The 23974-nt window shown below is 49.1% G+C and overlaps 1 protein-coding gene and 1 long non-coding RNA gene across 2 annotated transcripts; both read right to left on the bottom strand.

Annotated features, from left to right (window-relative positions):
* Window positions 1-1087: 1087 nt before the first annotated feature.
* LOC111256702 lies at window positions 1088-2899 on the bottom strand. Its single transcript, XR_002676926.1, has 2 exons — window positions 2454-2899; window positions 1088-2381 (listed from the first exon to the last, which is right to left on the bottom strand). It is a non-coding gene; the product is annotated as an uncharacterized LOC111256702 (long non-coding RNA).
* A 2299-nt stretch (window positions 2900-5198) lies between these two features.
* On the bottom strand, window positions 5199-6593 carry LOC101769918 (GDSL esterase/lipase At5g45910). The gene has a single exon (XM_004952824.3). It carries the CDS (start codon window positions 6570-6572, stop codon window positions 5346-5348), a length of 1227 nt encoding a protein of 408 aa, XP_004952881.1. The 5' UTR covers window positions 6573-6593; the 3' UTR covers window positions 5199-5345.
* Window positions 6594-23974: the final 17381 nt, after the last annotated feature.

Raw genomic sequence — 23974 nt, 5'->3', positions numbered from 1 at the left:
AAATGCATTGTACTGTACGAGTAATTATAAGCTTAGAGGAGTAATATGAAGTCTTCAAAAGAGTATTTTCTGAAGAACATAGCTCTGCATCGTCTTAGAGGAGTAAGGAATAATTTTGCATATTAGAGTAGTACTTTTCAATGAGAGGAGTGATTTATTTTAAAAGAAGTAATTGTTAGTACTAATCCTACGAGAGTGATTTTAAATGTTACGAGTTTTTTTAATTTGACTAATTACTTCTTTACTTGGAAGAAAATACTCCTTGCTCACATGGCTTATTACTTCAGCGAGAGAGATTTCAGGGCGTGTAGGACTGCATGCATGTAAAATGAAAGATTTCAGGGAGCTGTTAATAACACTTGCATGCATGCAGCAAGAGAGAGGGAGAGAGAGATCCTAGGAAGCATGCTACGCACGCATGAATGACAGGAATTCAAATTTCAAACTGCGTGCATATGCTAGATATGAATTCTAAGAATGTCCGCATTGACGATACGAGTGATCTAAGGTAGCATGGAAGATTCTTTTTTTCTTCTCACAAATTGCATGCAGCCAGGAAACACGTAGCACATATTAATGCAGAGACACCCAGATATTAGACTTAGGATTCCATAGAAAACTTCAGGTTAGCCGTGTTTGTGAGAATATTACTTCTGGGGTATTAAAAAATTATTTCTCAATGCCGCATGCCAACTAGAAATATTGTTATTGCTTCAGCCATGAGAAATATTACTCATTTGACTATAAGTTATTAGTTGCGAAAACATTACTGCTCATTTGTGATTTGCAATTTCACGGCAGGATCCTGCATACTAGTAGTTGTGGTCGCTGCGTATACGCGTGTTCATTTTTCTTTTACTTCATGGACTTTTATGCATACGGGTTCAAAGTTTAGTACATCTTTGTGATGGTTTGGCATCTTTATTGTTCAAAAAAGTAATTTGAAAACATAAAGAAGTAATTTCCACAATGACTTTAAAGAAGTAATTTTAAAAATTTAGAGCAGTGTTTTTGTAAAGACTTGATATGGTAATAATCTTTAAACTTCACAATTGTGCATCAAACAAGAAGTAATATCCGTTATATGTAACCGTAAATATGACAGATTCATTAGAAGGCCACCAAAACAAGAAGCAATTATTTGGTATACAAAAATTTTGTTGACTATATTTTGCAAGTTTAGTAAACTTGTACTGCAAACATGAAGATCACCAATGGGAAGCATCATCTAGCTAAATCGTGCTTGCGTTCCATCAAACAGAAGCCTATGGTATGTTCTTTTCTGAATGCTAGGTGGCCACGGTTGGTGGTGGGAATGAACGACGATGCCGGCCTCCAACTAATCCCTTTGATTGGTGCAAAGCACCATAACCATCCACTATATGATGCCGCCATACAGCACCACCATGCCCGCAGCACCACCACCTGAAATAAGTATACAACAAGCACAAGTGCACATGGAACATATTGCACATAGAAGCAAACTCTAATTGGAACGGAATTGAAAACAAATATCTGAATGTCTTTGGGAGTATATACTCATCGCTAAGCAGTATTATACTCCTCTTTTCTGAATTGTAGTATATTTACTGAATTTTATGAATAACACTATGGCACTATGTACTGCTCAATGAAAATTCATTATGATACAAGAAATAACCCACTAACAGATTTGTATACAATGGCATCATATATTGATTTGTATGGCATGAGCCGATCAGCACGCCGGATGCCAGAATTAAGTAGCTTGCTACAATTTTTTTTTAAAAAAAATCAGATCCCTTACCCATATCCTGCTAAAGATCAAACCCTGGAAATAATTCCAGTACAATTAGAATATGCCTATACTTTAACATGCATCTCAAAGGGATGTATTAGTACATCAAAATTACTAAATTCTAATTGGTTTCAGTTAAATTCCATTTGAATATGACAGATAATTTCAGAGTCATGTGGACTTGCCTTGGCCGATGGCAGGCCGGCAGCATGAAGTAGAGAACTAGGCACCTATCACTGGCCAGCACAACGAGGCACAGCATGTGCCTTGCTCGTCTACTTGGTGCAGATTCATGTCGGTTGACATGCATATCTGAAAACAAATCGCAAGAGAACATAACCGTAAATCTGTGGAAGGAACAGACCGAGCACAACTAGAAAGAAAAGGCACGCATCAGATGAACACACATCTAATAAAGAAAATACATATATTAGAAGTAATTTCTTGCCTGGCTAGATGTTTCTTTAGGGGAATTTCATCGAACAGGTTGCCTACACGCCGCTGGTGAGACATGCGCCACTAGACTGCACAGGTATATGTGCGCGAGGGGAGAGACATCAGTAAGGAGGACGGGCTCCAGCCGCTCTCCGCAGATCAGAAATATCTATTGATTGGATCAAAATAATTTAGCACAGCTCCGGAAGTCACCACTCAGTGCTGGAGGGTTAGGCTTCACCTTCGGCCGAAGCGGAAAAAGCGACGGGGAAGGGGCCGTGTTAGTGGTGAAGGGGGCGCGTCGCGCGCTGCCGCCTCCATGGCTTCGCAGCAGCAGCATCGCCGTGTCCGTGTGGGGGATCAGGGCACTTGCCGCTCCCCACCAAAACCTTCAAATCCAGAGCTCGTCGTTGATTTCGATAGGAGAGGACGAGCTGCGCAGGCGCTTCCTCTTGAGGGGGGGCGTCGCCGTCACCTGGTGGATCCGGATCCGCCGCCGCCAGTTGACCACAATCGCCCGCTCGGATCCGCCGCCGTGGAGCGCCCCACCCCGTGCCGTGCTTGGGGAAGAGGTGCCTCGGGGTGCGGGCCGCCATGAATGCCTATGGCCGTGCCGCCATCGCCGGGATACGGAAACGTGGGTGTGAAGGTGCCATTTGATTTTACACATCGGTAGACCGGGAAGGAGTTTTTATTGCGCGAGTTTTTACGGTTATCTCTACCTAATATTAAACTGCCTTCACTCCTCGATCCTCGGGATATCTAGGTACCGACATGAACACAGCTGCCACGTGCATTGCGATCTACAGAAGAAGACTGTCGTCTATCTATCCGAAATGAATCCACATGCTCTCCCGAGCTACTCCGACTCCAGAGACCAGGCGCCATACGTCAAGCAACAACGAAACCCCACAAACGTTTAAACCCTAGATCCCGTAGCTGCACCATCCCAACCTAGATCTCCTCTCCATCACCCCAAAAATGAGTTGCCCACATCCTTCTCTCCCATCTGGTGTTGTCCGCACAGCCAGCGGCGACCGAATATTGGATTCCGGTTCCGACGAAAATTCAGCGACGAGCCATGACGGAATGGGCGGTGGCATTTACGCAGAGACAGCGTTAGCCTTGCTCCACCAATACAGCAATGGGCTGGCCCCGTGCCAGCAGCAAAGCAGCAAGCAGGCAGCTGGACCCGACCGGATGTGCTTGGTGGGCTGCCGGGCCATGCATGCGTTGACAATTCGTAGCCGGCTGCTAGGCCATGCATGCGTTGACAATTCGTAGTAGGTCTCAGCAGCACGCCTGACGCTTTTGGCATCGCTGGTGTTAGTAGCAAGTTTTTATAACAATGGTAGATGGGTTTATATTATATAAAAAATATATAGATATGCCTAAAGCTTATATAACAGTGGTACCTAGCTGCACGTGCGACAATTGATGACTTGTGCGTCTAGAGAACAAAATAGCTTCATACAAACCAGCAAAGCTGTTCTAAGCCATGAAAGCCATTTTTTGTTCATAGCTGTTAGCAAGTGGTCCGCGTAACTTGAAACAAATTAATGATCCGCTAATATTTAAAGAACACTTCTTTTATTCGGTTATAATGGTCTTCATGAGGCCGGAACCATAAAGAATTAATAATTATTCCCAAATTACAATATTCTAAAATAAAAAATAATACGGGCAATTACCTTTTAGTTATTCAAAATGTTCAAAAATATACATATTGGGATACACTTCTACAAAATAAAATTTAACGCTGCACATACAAATTTACATTGTGATAATATATTCATCTTTTTTTGACTAAATACACATAAAATATTCTTTACGGTCGCGGGGATTTTAGGTGGCTTGCCAGACGGGTGGCGCTCCGCCGGTGCGTTGAATACTCCGCGGTTCAGATTTGAAAAAAGGGAAAAAGTGAGACATGCCTTTTTATTTTATACGCTCTACAAAAAAGAATGCAAACAAGGCAGCCTTTGCAAACGGAAAAGGTGAAAGGGCAGTGTCAACTGCATCCTTTGTGGGGTGCTAGAAAATGTAGATCATGTGTTTTTTCAGTGTGACATTGCTAAATTCATATGGACATGCTTCAAGGAAGCACTTTTTTGGGACCAAATACCTCAAAATATGCAGGATTTTTTTGAGGGTTGGATCCCTCTGGGGTGCAGCAACTATACCTTTAAGCCTTTTATCTTTGGCTCTTTGCTATAATAGCTTGGGTGCTTTGGACCACAAGAAGCAGAATGGTGATCGAAAAGAAATTACCTAAGTCAACTAATGAAGTTGTTGTTTAAACTCTCCTCTCACTTGCAGAAATGGGGTGTGCTCTTGAGGGCGTCTGACAGGGAATTGCTTAAGTCAACTAATGCCGTGTTTTCAGTAACGTGGGCGAAGATGAGGACTTGGATGAAGGAGTTCCAGAAATGGCAAGATGACCGGAGGCACGAGGATGGTTTCTCGTAGTTTCCCGCAAGTCTTTTATTTTCCTGGGTGTTTAGTTCTGCTGCCTCGCTGGCTTTGGCTTGTCTAAAACTGGCTCTGTTCTGTTTGTTTTCGAACTGTGTAAGCCGGCAACCTCGGCAGCGTGCGTATGGTCTTTGTATCTAAGCAGCCAGGGATTATCCATTATCGGAGGAAAAATTGAAATGAGAAAATTCAAACAAAATAAAAGAAATAAATAAGCAGTAGGCTACCTTGGACCACTCAAGGCCTTTTGGACCGAGCAGCTGACAAAATTGCTAATGTAGCTGGAACGGTGGTGCAACGGCGCGGCAATGGAGAGAAGGGCTCCAAGTTATGGAACAAAGTTTTGTAATATGATTATATGAAGTTGATTTCATTGCAATTGATTTTAATCGTAAGATTTTGTAGCGTATAAATTTACTGGCGACCAAAATATGCCCTGCAACAGCACATATGGAGGAAAGGAGATGCACTCGTGTAACCAGTGAAGCAAATGTGAGAAATTACATGCTTCTTGAGCTGGCGAGTCAACTGAATATACACAGGTTGCTTTTAACTTTATTATTTACAACAGAAAACAAAGGTGGAAGACTAACTAAGTGAAAAGTATACAAAATTCGAAACACCAACAACAGTGGATCTAACGAAGGACTCCTGCCGATCTTCAGGAACGCTGGAACTCTACAGGCGCCGGGGATGCGAATCCCTTGTGGTAGAGCAAGTCGGTCATGACCCTGTACGCATGCTGCGTCAGGTGCACCCCGTCCCAGCTGATGCGCTCGTCGGGCCTCGCGCACACCGACGCGCCCGGCGCGCCGCACATCCGGTCCATGTCGACGTTGTACTTGCCGCCGCCGGCGCCGCAGCACGCCTTGGTCACCGCCCCCTCGTCGAACCCCGTCTTGCCGGCGTCCCGCAGCATCCGCACGTACGCGTAGAAGTAGTCGGCGTAGGCGATCGTCGCTGCCGGGTAGGACCTGCGCAGCTCCCGGATGCCCTGCTGCAGCAGCACGTTGTGCATCTGGGAGAAGAGGTTGAGCGCCGCGAGGCAGCCGTTGGCGTCGTAGGCCGCCGGGTCCGTCTCGTTCGCCGCGGACATGTAGCTCGGCACGCACCCCAGCGGGAAGTTGCCCGGGATCACCACCCGCGTCGCGCCCATGTCGAGGAGCTCCCTGGCCGCGCCCGTCACGGACCGCACCACGTCCGGGACCAGCGCCAGCGCCTCGACCACGCCGGTCGCGACGCGGCCGAAGTTGTAGAGGTTGTGCGCGCCGCCGGCCGCTGGCTTGTTCGCCGCGAAGGCGTAGTTGTAGTCGTTGCCGCCGATCTCACCGACCATGACCAGCGAGCGGGCCAGCCTCTCGCGGACCTCCTGCGGGGACCGGGTGGTGGCGCTCATGAGGTCCTTGAACCGCTGCAGCTGGACGGCGAGGGAGCTGTTGGTGTGGGGTACGGAGACCCCTCTCGTCGCGAGCGCCGCCGCGTCGAGGGCCGTGGCGCCGGCGACGGCGAAGTTGGCGCCGTGCGTGAAGTCGTCGGCGCCCTTGTCGAGGTATGGGTTGAGCAGCGGCAGGCCAAGGTCCTTGGCGAGGAAGTCTATCATGAGGTACCCGTCGGAGCACCGCCCCGTGGCGCCGCCGATGGCGGAGCCGTAAGGGAGGCTCGTGGTGTGCTGCAGCACGCCGGTGGCGCCGCCTTCGCGGAGAAGGTTCCCGGTGTCCGACAGGGAGTCGCCGAAGTTGTAGATGGCCGTGATGCCGTCCACCGCCGCCTTCGCACTCGCCGCCGACTTGGCTGTAGTGTGTTGCGGCGCTGGCCTTGCGTGGCACGGGCCGGCGACGAGGAGGAGCGCCACTAACACGGAGAGCAGGATGCGAGCCACAGTCGTCATGTCTGGAAGTCTGGAACACAGCGTTCGTTTTGGCCTGTGGAGAAGTTGGAGGCCACCAGGCGCCTTTTATTGAGCGCGCCGGGAGCCGCTTCGCGAGCAGCTCGGAGTCGGACATGGCGAAACGCGAGGGAAGAGCATGTCCGAGTCGGAGTGTCGGAGACCGACGGCAAGCGGAGTTGACCACGCAGGCCGAGTCAGCCTCCTGCCACGTCTCCCCCTGCACGAATCATCCAGCCTTCAAATTTCCAGATCACTCAATCAGGACCGTCCATCGCACGAATGGACGGCTCTCGGGCCACAGAGTTTGTTCCTCCTCTCGCAGTGGTACAACGAATAGACTGTTTCGTAGCCAGGACACGTGGCGGATTACTATTGCCGAGCAGTTTATTTCCCGTTCATGCGGACTGGAGGGAGCGAGCCGATGGATGCGAGATGAGCGCTAGCCAGCGAGCCACCCGGTAACTGAAATACGGCTTGTGCGGGAGCTAGCCAGCTAGCCGATGGACTCGGTTAAAAAAAAAAGAGAAACGCCAATCGAACGTATCGGCAAACAGATCCGATTTTCCTTTCCACTCAGAGGTGCCGCGCCGCCGCCACCTCCCGCTGGGCACTGCTGCCCAAGCCGCCGGCGCTCCACCTCCACCGCCGGCGGGGGGTTTACCGTGCGGTTCCCATGTGGAATCGAGCCAGCATCGCCGAGCCGCTGTGTACTGAAGCCGTGCGCGGTGATTGATTACAGTATTTATTGTAGTTATTGCAGCGACATGAATCGAGCGCTACATTACCGGAGCAAATGGCGAGCGTTGCATGAGAGACATCAAAAGAGAGAATTGATTGGCTGCGACTCCCTTTCCTGCGCCAGGTTGCTCCATGGTGCTGCACATTCGGACGCCATGGCTGACGTAACTCCATCTGCTACAAGGGATGTGCTCCTTGGTGTGCAGAACGAACAATCGCCGGAATCGAGACCGGTGAGATGTTCGGCTCCGCCAACAATGCTGATAACTCAGGGCAATGCATCAACGATCGTTCCAACCATGTTGCAATGCCAAGCGTCGGTGATGACTCCTCTCCAACATGTGCCACCGGGGACCATGGCAACGCCCGATCCGGAGAGGACGTACTTTCATGTGAGTATGGGCAGATCATAGCTAAATTGTTAAATTAAATGATCCATGATCCGTGTTGGTCAGGTTCTCGATAGGTTCACATTGTTGGACATGATCAGAACAACTTTCTCTAATAGAAGTGAATTAACAATTGCTTAGCAATTATCGATCGATTTACCAAAATATTAAAGGTGACTACTAAAACCGAATGCGTACAGATCAATAAACCGAATGGGTAAAATGTCATCTTATGATCTGGTTGTTACAGTGTTTACAGAGTATATGAAATTGCATCAATAAAATTACCTTCCGAGTTGAGTGTTACATGCTTACAGAGTACAAAAAATTACCTCAGTAAAATGTCATCGTCCTATCTGAGATCATGCTTACATATCAGCAAGTTGAAATTGTGTGTTCTGCTCTGGTTTACACATTTTGTTGATTTTGCCTATATTGTTCAGCTTTATTGATCTTTACTGTGATTTCTCTGAATCTGTTGTAACTTCAGTTGCGCAGTGACAGGCCCAGTTTCATGGATAGTTTGACGTCAATTCTCTTGTCTGTTCAGCGATACGTTCAGTTTTAGAAATATGTGTTTCCTTTACCAGGATCCCTTGTTGCTAGACACAATTGTGCCAAACGAGGAACTACGTTTTGACAGCACAGATGAAGCCAAAGAATTTTACAAATTCTATGCGGGCAAAGCAGGGTTTGATGTGCGTATAAGACTGTACTGGAGATGTCATGCAACAAACAAGGACATTGGGATTACTACAACCCTGTTGAGGAGAGGGTACGTGAGAAAATGTCAATGAGGTGTGAATGCAAGGCTTTTATGAAGATTAAATGGAACCAGAAGAAGGACTATTGGTTCTTTGAGAGGATAATATTGGAGCACAATCATCCATTACATCCCTCACCGACTGTAACACAGTTCTTGAGGATACAAAAGGATAAGGACCCTTTAGTCATGGGTATTGTTGATCAGATGCATAGGTGTGACGCTTCTCACAACACTACAGTAAATCTGCTGGCAGAATTATATGGTGGTCGGCAAAACTTCACGTTCACTGAAATGGATTGAGAAATAGGTAATGTCTTCAGATGTACTATTGTTGATGTTATGGTTGAATACATGGAAATAGTTATAATTTAGTTGATGTATGTGTTCATGGTTGCAGGAAAGCTGCAACTGCCAGGGAGAAGAGGGAAAATGATATACCAAAGTTGCTTGAGTTCTTCAGGGAGATGAAGGTCCAGAATAAGTATTTCTACTACGAGCTGCAGGTAGACAGTGGAAATGTGATCAAGAATGTGTTCTGGAGTCATGCAAGCCAGCGTGCGGAATATAGAGATTTTGGAGATGTGGTTACATTTGACACCACATACAAGACAAACATGTATAGCATGCCTTTAGCCACGTTTGTTGGGTGAAACCATCAACTGCAGAACGTCGTCTTTGGGCAAGCACTGTTGTAGGATGAGCAAGCTAACACATTTGAGTGGTTGTTTGGGGCATTCAAAAACTATATGTCCGGAAGTCGGGACCCAAGGTGTATACTTACAGGTGAGGAATGTTTATACATGTATGTCTTGAGTGATAGATCACTTAAATTATTTTGGTAACCTTGTCACCTTTACCACATCAAGATAGTTCAATGGCAGCAGCGATCAAAAAGGTGTTCAATCAAACACAGCACAGGTTGTGTCGTTGGCACATGCTAAGGAAGTATAAAGTAGAGCTGAAAAAACTGTACTAGATTTATGATGGTCTGAAGATAAAGCTCCTCACCGTAATCAATCACTCACTTACGCCTACAGAGTTTGAGTCTGCATGGAATGAGTTGGTGGATGAGTACGGCATATGGGAGGATGATACTATTTAGGGACTTTGGGAGAGTAGGAAATTGTGGGTTGCTGCTTATTTGAAGCCCTTTTCCTGTGGCAGGATGACCTCTACACAGAGAAGTGAAAGCGTAAATAAGATGATCAAGGGGAGTGGCTTCATAGGACATATAATATGCATGAGTAAATTTGCACGCAGGATGCTGGACTTCATTCAACACACAAATCACACCGTGGGTGGGGAAACCTATTGGTCTCAGGTATTAATGACAGTGGATTGTTGTTTATGAAGAAGTTTTAAGATATCATTTACTGGGGCTTACTGTTTTATGTGGTTGACCATTAAACAGGCTGGTAACTTGCGGTTATCGTTGCAGCCCTTCAATGGCCATATTAGCAGAGTGTACACACGAGCCGTATACAAAAAATACAGCGAAACTTATATTTATTGTACTGCTTTCCGTATTGATCCTTATCCTAACGAGGTTTATGTTTACCTGGTGATGCACACGGATCAATCATGCCAATATGCTTGGTTTCAACATTCATTTAGAGTGGAGGCAGATGTACGATCTGGTAGATATACATGCGAGTGCAAGACATGGGAGCATACATTGGTGATCATGTATACCTCCGAGTCTCCTTGGCCAAAGGAGTGCAAGGGTTTGGGGTAATGGGGAAATTGGCTCCCCGTTACATTGACCCTTATGAGATTGTGGAAATATGCGGACCCGTTACTTACCGGATCCAACTACCCAAACAGCTCTCAGCTATTCACGACGTCTTCCATATCTCTCAACTGAAGAAATATGTCCGAGTCCCGACAGAAATGTTGGAGCAAGAGCAACTTGAAATCGAACCCGAGTTATCCTATGCGGAATATCCTGCCAAAGTCCTCGATCGTAAGGAGAGGTACACCTGACGGCAAGTTATAAAGATGTACAAGATTCAGTGGAGTAACCACATGGAAGACGAAGCGACATGGGAAACAGAGGAATACCTGAATAAGCACTTCCGAGGTTTTCTTTTCATCCAAGGAGGTAAGACCCACAAACCCCACTAGTTGTCCTTACACTCGAATCTTGGGGCGAGATTCTTTTTAAGGGGGGTAGGCTGTAACAACCTGGGTGCTTAAATGGTGTTTTAATCGTAAGAGAAAGTCCTTTGTGCTTAAAGAAGAGCTTTGGCAACTTTTAGGCAAATTCTAAGCTTTGGGGCTCTCTATTTAGAGGTTTCCAATGTCATCTTGAGCTGAGCCCTATACCAAAGTTTTTGAGCTTTGGGACCTTAACAACTTTGCTTTAAGGAGCAAGTTTGAAATCCGCCGTGAAAGCCTTCAAATCCAGGTCAACGTTCCCTAGTTTGGTCAACTCAACCTCCTTTAACCATTCCAACTAAGTCGGGAGATCAGCCCATCCTGGCGCCTTAGGGCGGGTTTATCTTTTGAAAGTTAAACAGAACATCAGGAAGTCCTTTTGTAAAAGTTGGAGAACAAAGTTCCTACAACAACCTTGCTAATTGGACCTTGGTCCAATTCACCTCCGAAGCTTCCCAAATCTGCAGCTCAAATCAGCTCAGAACCCTGAATGCCGTTTTTCCCTAAGTCCCAGAAACCGGCGTTCCTCCAAACTTTGGAGCTTTGAATATCCACATCCACTGCGTTTTTGAACTCGATCAAATTATAAGAGTTGGACCTTGGTCTGTGTACTACAACTCTTGTAAAGGGAGTCAATGTGGCTCAGTTTGAAAATCGGGAGATCCAGAGGCTGGAAGATGGGCTCGGCAAAGGATCTCGTGGATTCGTCGGCCAGACAGTGCCAAAGCGTGCGTGCGCCGCACTCCAGAGCGCTGCCGCCACGTGGCGTGCCCTCGCTGGCGAGCGCTGCCTCGCCCAGTCGCCGGCCATGACAAGATGGGTCGACGCGCCTCGCTCCCCAGTCGCGCACGACGATGACCCGCGGTCCTCCACTCTGTCGCGTCTCATCTCGCCCGAGGCCTCGCCGGCCGCGCCAGGCGCACTGCCCGCAGCTCCGCCGTTGCCCCGGCCACTCTGCGACCAAAGACCGGCCGCTGCCGCGCCGGTACCGCCTCGCCTCCCGTGCGCATCTGCCCCACCAGGATCCCCGGCCGCGCGCCCCAACACCTTTCGGCCCTCCTGTCACACCTCAGTTGCACTGCCTGCGCGCGCCCCCCACGACGCTACCGTCTCCGCCAACCGCCGCGCAGGCAGTGACAGCTCTTTCCCCCACCTCGCTAGTAGCGTGCCCCGACAGAGCCGCTAGTCCCGTGCATGCTCGCGTCACACCACTCGCCCTGTCACCTCGCCTGCAGCACCCTCGCCTGCAGTGCCCTTCCCTCCCTCCTGTCCGCCAATGCCGCCGTCGCCATCGATAGCCGCGACAGCAAGCGCTCGCCCTTCTCCGGCTCACCGGCGCATGCCTTCGCCCAGTAACCAGCGTGACGCGACCCCACGCTCACGCAGACCTAGCAGATCTGCGTGCCCAGCAAACCCACTTTGCCCCCAGCCCCAAATCCTTGCTGCCCAACCAGAGCAAGATTGCGTCCGAGCTCGCCAATGGAGGCGCCGACCAATCGCCGCTGCGACAGAGCACTTCTTTCTTCCTCGATCTTACTCTCTCACCCGCTCAAGCTTGTTTCCTTCCTCCGAGCACTTCCGCGCATCTATAAAAGGGTACCGAAGCCTCTTACCGGAGTTCCCTTCGCCGCCACCACCTTGCCGCACTACCTGCTCTGTTCTTCTCCATCGCACTCGCCGCCGCACACTCCTCTGCTTCACGCTCAAGCGCCGCCGCCTGAACTCTCAATGGAGCTCCCCCTTCCGCCCAACACCGCACCTTGCCGACCCCATCAACCACTTCGCCATCCTTTCGCGCAGCTCTAGAGCTTGCTTGTTGTCCACTAGAAGCACCACCGCCGCCGAAACGCTACCAGTTCCCGCGACGCCGACCCGAGCCGCCGTCGTTCCCCGTTCCGCCTCGGCTTGTTTCTTCTCGACCTTGAAACCTCGTCAGTAGGACCGGAGGTGAGCTGCCGACCCCTTTCCAGCTCTTCCCGACCCTGAATCATCCACGGAAGCGACCGGATCCTGTCCGCCTCGCCCGACTCGCCCGACCCTGTCCGCCTCGCCCGAGTGTTGTCCGCCTCGCCCGAGGGCTCGGTTGTGTCTTTTTCTTTTGACCGAGGGTATCTGTGTAAAATTCCGAGGACTTCTCTGTGTTAAATCTGAGGATCCTGGTGCAGTTATTCTTTAAGTCTAAGGGTCAGATCATAAGTTTTTCCCGATCCGACTCTTTTAACTTGTTCTAAATCAACAGAAACTTGGAAGTACATAGTAAAATCGAGGAAAAATCAGAAAAATGTGAAATCACTTGGGTTGGAATCCTCATTTCGAGTAGAATCCAATAAAGTGGGTTTCGCACCTTTCCTGTAGTTTTGCTACAGTTTTTGGTTTAAATCTTTGCATGTTGTTGAATCACCGTCTAAGTGTCTTACCCTTGCATTGCATTTCGTGTAGAGCTGAACCTCGCCGACGGCACCTACGAGCTTCACCCGGCGCCGGAAGACGAAGCCGTAGCTGAGCCGTCGCCTGCAGGAGTCGAGCCCGTGCACACCGAGGACCAGTTTGCTACCGCCCCGCTTGAAGGCAAGCCTCGGAGCATAACCCAGTTTTTCTAAACTTGTGCATGCCTTCTGTTGTTATGTGTGTGCATTTACGTTCCAGGAGTTGATTGAAACCGTAGATGCAAGACTTAGTTTCCCTTTGATCTGAACACTAGTATGATAGGCCGAGTAGCTGCTTTGCTTAAATAGGACTCTGTAAAAGTCAAGTGATTTCCTATCACTCGCGAGTTATAGGAATTTCTTGCTTCTTTTTGCTACAACTATAAGGACGATGGACGGGGCCGGGCTCTGTGAACTATTTTGGTGGTCGGTGGATTGCCCTGCCTGTCTACATGAAATTGGATTAAGGTCAAAAAGTGATGGTGTTCGTGATCAAGTGTTTGAAAGTACTAATCTCATACCTAGTATCGGATGGGGAAGCCTAGTACCTGATTGAACCGGCATGTGGCTTATACCCCTGCTATCCTTGGAACGTAGTTCCCATGGTGCAAGTATGGTCACAGTATGGTAGAGACCAGGATTGTGGAGCATTGCATGCCAAAGGCGGTTTGGACCTAACACGCGCCTGGAAATTGATGGGGACGGCTGACAAGTGAAGCGACCCTTCGTGGTTCGTGGATGTCGTGAGATTAGGTTCACCATGCATGGCTAAGAAATTCGAATCGATTCGTCTGCCTCTCACAGTTTGGGACTACTTGATCGCTATGCTACACTGAGTAAGAATGGAAGATGATGGTAATCTAAATTTGTTACTTGTTTAATTGCTTGGAAACCATTGCTTGTTTCATATAGCTGCTAACTTAGATTGGTAAATGAACGTAGAACTTGTGGCTAAAATATTGAAAGTAAGGATCTACTATAGTCGCTTTTGGCAAAACAAACCCCTCAGCTAAAAAACCTTGCATGTCTAGAAGTTGGTGGATTAGAACCACCCGTCGGTTAAGTCTTGTTGAGTATAGTTGCTCAGCCTTGCTTGTGGCACATCTTTCATGTGATGTTGAAGCCCCTGAGTTTGCTGCTAGTGGCACTTGGCCTCCCCAGCTTCCTCCTGGGTGGACGGTCGAGTGGGAGCCCTCCTCGGACGGCGAGGACGGGACTCATTGATGTCATGATCAGCCTCATCGTGCAACTTTTTTGTATTTTGGCCCTTTTCGCAAAAAAATCTCACAAATAGGCCCCTGGCGAAACCAATTCCGAAAATGGACCCTTAGCTTGGCGCCATGGCTGGCGCCAAGGTATCCTGGCGCCAAGGTCCCCCCACCGCGCCTCCGACGTGGCGCTGGCCCGCTAACGTGGCGGCGAGGCTTGGCGCCAAGATCTACGGCGCCAAGCCTCGGCGCCAAGATCTATGGCGCCAAGGCTTGGTGCCACCGTCGCTGGCGCCAAGGCTTGGCGCCACCGTCGCTGGCGCCAAGCCTTGGCGCCATAAATCTTCGCGCCCAGGCTTGGCGCCAGCCTCCCTGGCGCCAAGCCTTTTACCATAACGGCGCTCCTTCCTTTTGCGCAGTTTGATTTTGCATCTCCCATGCTCAACAACTCGCGCCGGCCCGCTCCCTAGTCCGCCGCCGCCGCCGTAGGCGCCCTCGCCGCCCTTCGGCCGCCCCGCCCGGCTCGCCCGACCGACGCCCCGCCGCGGCCCGCCCGACGTGCCCCGCCCGGGGATCCGCGCGCCGCCCCGCCCGGCTTCCCGGCGCCCCGCCGCGCGCCGCCCCGGCCCGCCCCGCCCGGCGCTAGGAGGCAGCCCGCCGCCCGCCGCCCCGGCCGCCCCGCCCGGAGGCCCGCCGCGCGCCGCCCAGAGCCACCCGGCCCGAGCCGCGCCTCACCGACCTGCCGATGCCCCCCGGCCGGGCTCCAGCGCCCGCCGTGGCCTGAGGCCGGCCGCCCCCTGTCCTGTGCCCGCTCCCGGCCGATCGAAGGTAATTAGTTGTAGTATAATGTAGATAGATAGGTTTAGATAAAATAGTAATATTCATAAATTAGAATAGTTAGGTAAAATTTAGATAGATAGGTAGAATTGTTAGATAAAATAGGTAGATAGATAAGTTGACAGATAGATAGAATTGTTAGATATGAAAACTAATAGCATAGTAAACTAGTTATTACGATATTTAGTTAAGTAGTTGTATAGTTAAGTACGTATGTACATATTAGGTGACATAGTTAGTTAGTATATGTGACATAGTTAGTTAGTTGTATTTAGTAGTTAGTAGTCAATTGATATTATCTGATTTCATACTAGGCTTAGAATGTTTAATTTATTATGGACTAAATGAATTGTGCGTCGTTATATTGATATACTAGATGGAGAACGTAGTGAGCATATATCACGGAGGCACCGTGGAAAGGGATGAATATGGATGTGTTAAGGCCCTGTTTGGCACGGCTCCACTCCTAAACTCCAGCAACTCCATCAAAAAATTCAGCCAAACACCCCAACTCCAAAACTTCATGGAGTTGCCAACTCCATGGAGCTGTAGTGCAAATGGAGGTGGAGTTTTGGAGCACCTCTTTTGCTGCTCCAGAAACCTCTCTTTTGAACCTTCTCGTGGAGTTGGTGGGTAATTACCCACCAATGCCACTGGTTACACAAAAAAACGTTTCATTCTATTCTCCCTTCTATTCTCCCGAGCCCCACTCGCCACCAGAGCCCTGCCCGTCACCGCCCGTCGCCGCCCGTCGCCGCGCCCGTCGCCCGTCGCCGCCCGCCGCCGCGCCCGTCGCCTGTCGCCCGCCGCCGCGCCCGTCGCCCGTCGCCGTCGCCCGCCGCCTGTCGCCCGCCGCCGCCCGTCGCCGCGCCCGCCGCCGCCCGCCGCCTGTCGCCCGCCGCCGCCCGCTGCCGCGCCCGTCGCCCGTCGCCGCCTGCCACCGCCCACCGCCCATCGCCCGTCGCCACCCGCCGCCCGTCGCCTGTCGTCGCCCGCCACCACCCACCCAGCCGCCTGTCGTCGCCCGTCGCCGCGCGCCGCCCGTCGTCGCCCGTCGCCGCCTGTCGTCGCCCGTCGCCGCCTGTCGTCGCCCGTCGCCACCCGCCGCCATCCGCCGCCCCGTCGCTACCCACCCTGCCGCCCGTGGAGGGTCTCCTGTGTGCGGCACAGTGCAGTGGAAAAAGGGGAAGAAGAAGATGGGATAGAGAGGATGACAAGTGGGGCCTTAATTGGGGGGCAACAATGGCAATCCACACTGAAATCGATCTTTTTTGGAGCTGAGAGCACCCATCTAGCCAAGCACCTCATTTTTGTTCTGGAGTTTTGGAGCGGAGCTGGCTCCATGTGGAGTTTCGAAGTGGATCAGCTCCACCCGGAGTTGGAGCCATGCCAAACAGGGCCTAAGTTTGTTGGCATGCAGTGCGAGGTTGTCATATTTGATGAGAAACCCTCGTTTAGTGAGTTGCTTGCAAGGGCCCGGGAGGAGTTACATTGTCACGAAGATGATGAAATCACAGTCGAGGGCATACTTCACCTAGGTTCCCCTCTCAACATTCAAAGGAAGATGGTCCCAATTCGGTGTGCAGGCCAGTGGGAAAAATATGTGAGGACGGTTATGAATGGTCATTCCCCAAGTGTTGAAGTGGTTGTTCGTCGGGTGGGAGTTGATCCAAATCCTCGTCGGTTTTCCCGACCAATGGGTCAACGGGCACACTTCGATCCTCCCGTCCCAAAACCTGTTATGGACGTGGATGTTGCACCTACTATTCCCGATGCTGAATCTGCCCCTAATGAAGTAGTTGGACATGGTTGTCGGATTGTTGATGATGTGGCGGACTCTCCTAATGAGTTCCTTTTCACTCAGAATGATCCGAGTAAGTGTCTTACCGGTTTCTATTGTTGAGAGATAATCCATTCGTTCCATCAACTTATTCTTTACTTATATTTGTACTTGATGGCGCAGGAGATATTCCAGAAAATGTGGATGTGCCTCTAGTTGATGCGCAAGTGCAATATGGAGATGGATTGTGTGGCTCTAATAGTGTTGAAATTTTGAATGATGAAGATGCATACGAGATGGGAGTGGATCTTGATTCTGATGATGATCGTCCTGTTGGAGAGATGACAGAGAGTGATATTGAGATGTTCAGGCGTATCTTCCCTGGACGTCGTGATCCGATAGTTCACGAGTTTAGTGACCTGACTCTTTCCGATCAGGCGTTTGCAGAAGGACGTGATGATGAGCTCCTAGAAGCTCCTGAAGCTGGTCCTAGTATGGTTATTGAGGAGGGTAGGGTATTTAAGGACCTTCCCACATTGAAGAGATGGTTGCAAGCTTTTGCGGTGATACGGAAGAGACCGTACAAAGTGTTGCATTCATATGCGGAGTGCCGTTACACAGTTGTGTGTGACAAGGAACGGTGCCCATGGAGGGTTTGTGCAAGAAATCAAAATATCACCGGGAAGTGGAAGATCACAAAATTTGTCGGTCCACACAATTGTGCTGACCATGAGCTTACAGTGAGACATCCGCAGCTAACATCTACCCTCATTGTGAAGCGGTTGATGGGAATATTGAAGGAACAACCCAACATGAAAGTGAGGACAATTATCAGAACTGTTGAGGAGATTTATGGAGGTTATGTGATAACTTATGGTAAAGCTTGGAGGGCTAAGCAGCGAGCATGGAGGATGATTTATGGGGATTGGGAGTCTGGGTACGAGCAGCTGCCAGTGCTTTTTAATGCAATTAAAGCGGTGAATCCAGGCATGCATTATGAGTACATCCCAAAGCCAAATGCTTGAAAGGATGGGAGGCAAATATTCGGGCGTGCGTTCTGGTGCTTCCCTCAGTCTGTGGAAGCCTTTAGGCACTGTCGTCCTGTTTTCTCTATTGATGGTACGTTTTTGATTGGCAAATACAGGGGCACACTTCTTATAGCCATATCTTGTGACGCGAACAATATGTTGGTTCCTTTGACATTTGCATTGGTTGAGAAGGAGAACAATGACAGTTGGGGATGGTTCTTAAGACTAGTCCGAATACATGTGGTTGGTCCTGGTAGGGAGGTTGGCGTCATATCTGATAGGCATCAGGGCATACTTCATGCTGTGCAAGAGCAGATAGAGGGTTATGCACCTTTGCATCATCGTTGGTGCACTCGGCACCTTGCGGAGAATCTTCTTCGGAAGGATGGTGTGAAGGATAATTTTGATCTGTTTCAAGTTGCAGCACGTCAGCTTGAGGACTATTACTTTCAGCGCAAATTGGAGCAGGTAAGGATCGCAACAAATGCAGAAGGTAGACAATGGCTCGCTGGTTTGATGAGAGATTTAGATAAGTGGACTAGAGCTCACGACGCCGGTGGTTGGAGGTACGAGTTTCAGTGCAGTAACATGTCCGAGTCATTCAATAAGTTGTTATTGGGGATACGTGGTATGCCTGTGAACGCAATCGTTGAATTCACCTTCTACAGGCTTGTTGCGTGGTTCAATGAAAGACACGCAAAAGCAGAAGCGTTGCAGATTGCTGGGGAGAGATGGGCTGAAAAACCAAAGAGACATCCATCATTGCAAATGAAAGGGCTTCCACACATGAGGTGCAATGTTTTGATCTCGGCTCAGGGACTTATCAGGTCGAGCATAAGGGCGGTACAACGTCCGACGGCGAGATCCGAGAGTCGAGGATACATGTGGTAGTCCTCCGAGATTTCAAGTGCACTTGTGGTAGGCCAAGGCAGTACCACTTCGTATGTTCTCATTTGGTGGCAGCAGCTAGGCATCGCAATTTTGATATCGAGAGCATGATACCTCATGAGTTCAGCGTAGACACCCTTGTGCAGACATGGAGCCCCCGCTTCGTGCCTTTCCGAGATCCTAGAGAGTGGCCTCCATATGATGGGCCAAAATATGTTGCGGATCCTGCATACCGTTGGAACAAACGTGGAACAAGGAAGCGGACGAGGCATAACATGACTATGGACCAGTTATCCGGGAGAACGAGGCGTGGTAGAGCAACACCATTTCTTGCTGATCCAGAACAGACCGAGTGCGGCAAGTGCAGTAGATTGGGTCATAATTCACGCACTTGCCGTTGGCAGATTAGTGAGGTGCGACTAGTAGCTTTTTTTGTTACTTCATATGTGTTTTATTCATACAGGTTTTGTTTCTACATCTCTAACTTCATGATTTATTGTTTACTAATCTTATTTGTTTTTGCCTTTTTTGTAGGATGGCGCACTTCCACCTTCTAGACCCGGCGTACGACCAGACCCACCGAGGTCGTCTCATAGCGGCAGGGTAGGTAATAATCTACAATTCATGATTCAAGCTTTGCAAGCATCCACATCTTGTGTCCCGAGATTATGTCTGACTCGGTTTGTTTGCATGCAGGTCCTTCCACTCCTTCGTTCTAGAGCTCATGATGGGTTTTTGGCGCTGCAGTACGACGACCGCTACACTCCTTTGCTAGAGATGGCTGGCCTAGATGTCATCTCGTATCAGGTTTGTCGTGGGATGCCCAAGTTCAACTCAGCGGCTATAACTACGTTGGTTGACAGGTACTATTACCTTCGTTCATATTCATTTTATTATGTCTTTACATGTTAACAAATAATAATCCGGCAAAATGTAGGTGGCGGCCTGAGACTCACAGCTTTCACCTGCCATTCGGAGAGATGACAGTGACCCTACACGACTGTCAGAAGATGTTGGGTCTGTCGATTTGGGGCCAGGCAGTCACTGGACCGTGCGTCTCAGAGGGTTGGAGAGCACGAGTCGCAGCCTTCCTTGGGCGAGAGGTTGAGGAGCAGGGGACTCGCACATCTGGAGTGCTAATCTCGTGGCTGCAGGAACACTTCAGCCAGTGCCCCCAGGACGCGGATATTGAGACAGTTGGGCACTACTGCAGGGTGTGGATACTACACCTGTTTGCCTGCATTCTTTTCCCAGACGCTACAGGTGACACTGCGTCTTGGATGTGGATCCACTGCCTCACGGACTGGCACCAGGCGGGTCTTTACAGCTGGGGATCAGCTGTGCTGTGCTTTCTATACCGGCAGCTGTGCGAGGCGTGCCGTCGGACTACAGGCTCCCCGTCAGTTGGTGGCTGTGTCTACCTATTGCAATTATGGATGTGGTCCCGTCTTCCTGTTGGTCGTCCCGAGATTATGCCGCGTCGACCGTGGTTCCCAGGTGAGACGCCGAGACGGCAGCCAACATGGGCATATATTTGGGATCAGGTTAAGGTTAGCCATACGAGGTTGGACCGCGCGTACCTGGATTACATCAACGAGATAGACGCGCTCACGGCTCATAGTGTAAGTGGATTTTTTTTTAACATGCTTTGTAATCTTTTAGTATAACAACTAACGTTTTTGATTGACATTTTGCAGGTAAATTGGCAGCCTTACGACGGAGACGACCCACTTCCTTTTCCCCTTAGCTTCATGTGTGGGCCGGACGATGATCTTTATAGGATGGTGTGCCCTCTCATTTGCTTCTATGCTGTCGAGTACCACCTGCCACATCGAGTAGCACGTCAATTTGGGATGAGGCAGATTTGGCCACCACCGGCGACCTCGACTAGTGTGGAGTTACACAAGTAAGTCTTTTCCTATTTCATATATTTCAATACTATTAACTAAATTTTGGCTAACAGTAACATGTAACGTGATGTGCAGCGTGGATCGAAAGAAGAAACGGAAGGTCTCTGAGTGGGCCGCGTTCCACCAGGCGTACATTCAGGAATGGGACCAATTCGGGGACAATATGGACGAGAACGACGAGCCGCACACAAACAGTGCATACAGGCAATACCAGAGTTGGTACCAAGGTGCGACGCGTCACAGGCTGAGGGCAGCGTGGATGGAAGATGACTACACCGATATCCACTCATCCGATGATGAAGACACGGTGTACGATCAGAGTACTCGTGCTGGAAGGCAGGTGGAGGCAGGACCAATCCTGGATAGGATGGTAAGACAATTGCTTCATTTTTCTATGTTCTATGTTAAGTTACTTAGAGATTTAGTTAGTTAGATAAGGACTTAGTGATCATCTGACTTAATCATTTAGTCATTTAGTGACTTAGTGTGTAAGTAAGTTAATGACTAAATCATTTATTACTTTAGTGACTTAGTCATTTGTTGCAGGGGCGTACCCTCCAAAGCTCGGTTAGAGATATAGAGCATTTCCGTCCTAGAGTTAGGGACCCCGAGACGTGGAGCTTCCTAGAGGTAAGTCTCAAATTATTCTTTCTAATACTTTATTAATACGTTACATTCTTCTTTCGTGTAACTTGTTTTTACTACTGCAGCGACTGTCAAATCGGCTTCGCCGTGCCGCTGCTCGTTGTGGTTGTAGGACTGCCACAACGCGAGACGTGCACGTTCCATCCCTACGCGAAGGAGGCATCGGTACGTCTAGCCAAGGCCCCTCAGGTTCGAAATCAATTGCATCCGAGGAAGACGACGACGACAACGATGACGACGACGATGAGCAGAGGGCCGAGGAGCTTGGCCCGTCTCAGCTCCAGGAGGCTCCCTTGACTCAGCCTACACAGGTTGTAGGGGGCACTAGACTACGTCGTCCACGTTCTCCTTACACTCCAGGCACCGACGCCCTTGGTCACAAGGGTAAGGGTAAGACTAGGAGGCAGTGACGGTTCTTATTGCGAACTTTGTATCATATGGACTATTTGTATATATGGACTTTCATTCTCAACTATTGTGGATTCTATTATGAATGTGTCATATCCTTGTGTCATATGCTTCTATGCTTGTATGTTTGTATTTATGTTCACTATTCATCTCGTAATTTTGTATGGATTGCATCAAAAAGTAGGGGAAATTCTGCCAGAATTTCGCTAACAAGTACCATTTTTATTTTCTACGGATATTTCAGTAGACTACGACTCGAAATGCATTACATCACAAAATGAACATATGTCGTCTACAAATTGCGTGTCGATACTTAAAGTGCATTATTACATGACAACATAATAAAAGTCTCACAGTAGAAAATATTGTTCATAAATAAAGCATAGAACTAGAACCTAAATATGGCTACTGAGTGCAACGAGGCCACTTTCCCTTCCTTAAGGCATCGGGATTCTCCTCAACCACTGCTTTCGCTCGGCGTGCCCACTCAAGCTTCTTCTCTCTCTCCTCCCTGTTCGCAGCAACCCGCCTCCTTTCCTCCTCTTCCTTGTGCTCCTTTTCCGCAGCCTCCTCTATGAGCCTCTTCTCGTACACCTCCTTCCTCTCTGCATCCCAGCGCATCATATACTCCAAAAACTCCTTGTCTTCAGGATTGATCTCAGTGTCGATCCACTGCTCAAAATCACATAGCGGTGGAGGGGTCTACAACAAATGAAATTGTTATAAAACAAAAAAATTATGGACAATAATTATAAGACAACAACAATTACTTACCAACATGTTAATGCGGCGCTGACGAAGTGTATGTTCAAACGCAAAGTTGGAACACATCCAATACCTCTGCCTATACGTGGCATGTTCTTCGGACTTGGCTACCTTGCAAGGATCGCCGCAAAAGCACATCGGCACTGGAACACCACTAGGCAGAGGCAATGGATCGAACGCATTTCCGGTCTTCTTTGCGCCATAACTACAATTTAGTTTATTTCGTTCTATGAATCAAACGCACTTAACAATAAACCTACAATTAAGGTTTTATCATTTGATCCACAACAATGACTATATAACATAACTACGTGCGCTGAGATTACCTTAGTTTCTTAGCTTTTCCACGCCTCGGCATCCTACATTTGCATGAAACTCTAAGTTCAAAAATGCAAGAAATATATAGCGAATCGATGTGAAAAAAAGGTACGAGGGAGAGAGGATACCTTGCTCTTCAGGATCCACGGATCAAATGAAAGTTTCCTAAGCTACAATGTCGATTCGTAGTCTAGGGCGAAGTAGGGAGAGTAAAGACCCGAGAGAGTGGAGAAGAATGAGGAGGAACTCTCGGGCAGGAAGAAGGGGGCGGTATATAAGGTATTAAGGCTTGGCGCCCGGGAGGCTGGCGCCAAGCCTCGGCGCCACGTCAGCGGGCCGGCGCCATGTCGGAGGCGCGGTGGGGGGACCTTGGCGCCAGGATGCCTGGCACCAAGACGTTATACCTTGGTGCCAGCCATCCTGGCGCCAAGCTAAGGGTCCATTTTTGGAATTGGTTTCGCCAGGGGCCTATTTGTGAGATTTTTTCGCGAAAAGGGCCAAAATACAAAAAAGTCGGCCTCATCGTGTCGTCCGACTTCGACGCTAGCTTCCGTTTGCTTATTTCCGCTGCTTAAGAACTCTGCAAGCTATGTTTACATTTCGAACCTGAGGTTGTAATAAATTAGTGTACTTGTTTAATTTTGGATGATCTATTGTATTCTCTGGAACCACTCACCTTCGTGTGAGCTTTGCTTTCTCGGTTCTGTGTAGTGGTTTATCGGATGAAATCCAACGGACTGCCGAGTTAACTTGATTAAAGCATATGATCGCGTGTCAGGCGACTTAATTGTGCTTTAGCTAAGTTAATTAGGGCGGTTCCGCCACAATATAGCTCAATGCTTTCTTAGCTTTGGCATCAAAATTTCCCAATGCTACCATTGCCAGCGTGTTCCTAGATCGGCTACCAATCTGATCAACTAATTCATGCAATTCTGCTTGCATGCTGGGGAATGTGTTGACAACGGTTCAATGGGTGGGGGAATATTTGGAGATGGGTGCTGAGGCACATGGTAGCAAGTATTGATGCTGTTCCTAAGCTGCCTAGAGCAAATGAAATAGTGGAAGCATTAATACAGGTCAGAAATGGCAGAGAATAATTAACATAATAACAGTGACCAAAATTCAATACCGGTAACAGG

The sequence above is a fragment of the Setaria italica genome, chromosome I (genome assembly GCF_000263155.2).
Source record: "Setaria italica strain Yugu1 chromosome I, Setaria_italica_v2.0, whole genome shotgun sequence".
NCBI lineage: Eukaryota > Viridiplantae > Streptophyta > Magnoliopsida > Poales > Poaceae > Setaria > Setaria italica.
The sequence above is the reverse complement of the archived record's forward strand: the minus strand, read 5'-3'. Positions and strand labels throughout refer to the sequence as shown.

What these genes read in the sequence shown, in the direction of transcription:
- LOC101769918 (XM_004952824.3), bottom strand. Translation starts at nt 6,572, where the DNA reads ATGACGACTGTGGCTCGCATCCTGCTCTCCGTGTTAGTGGCGCTCCTC.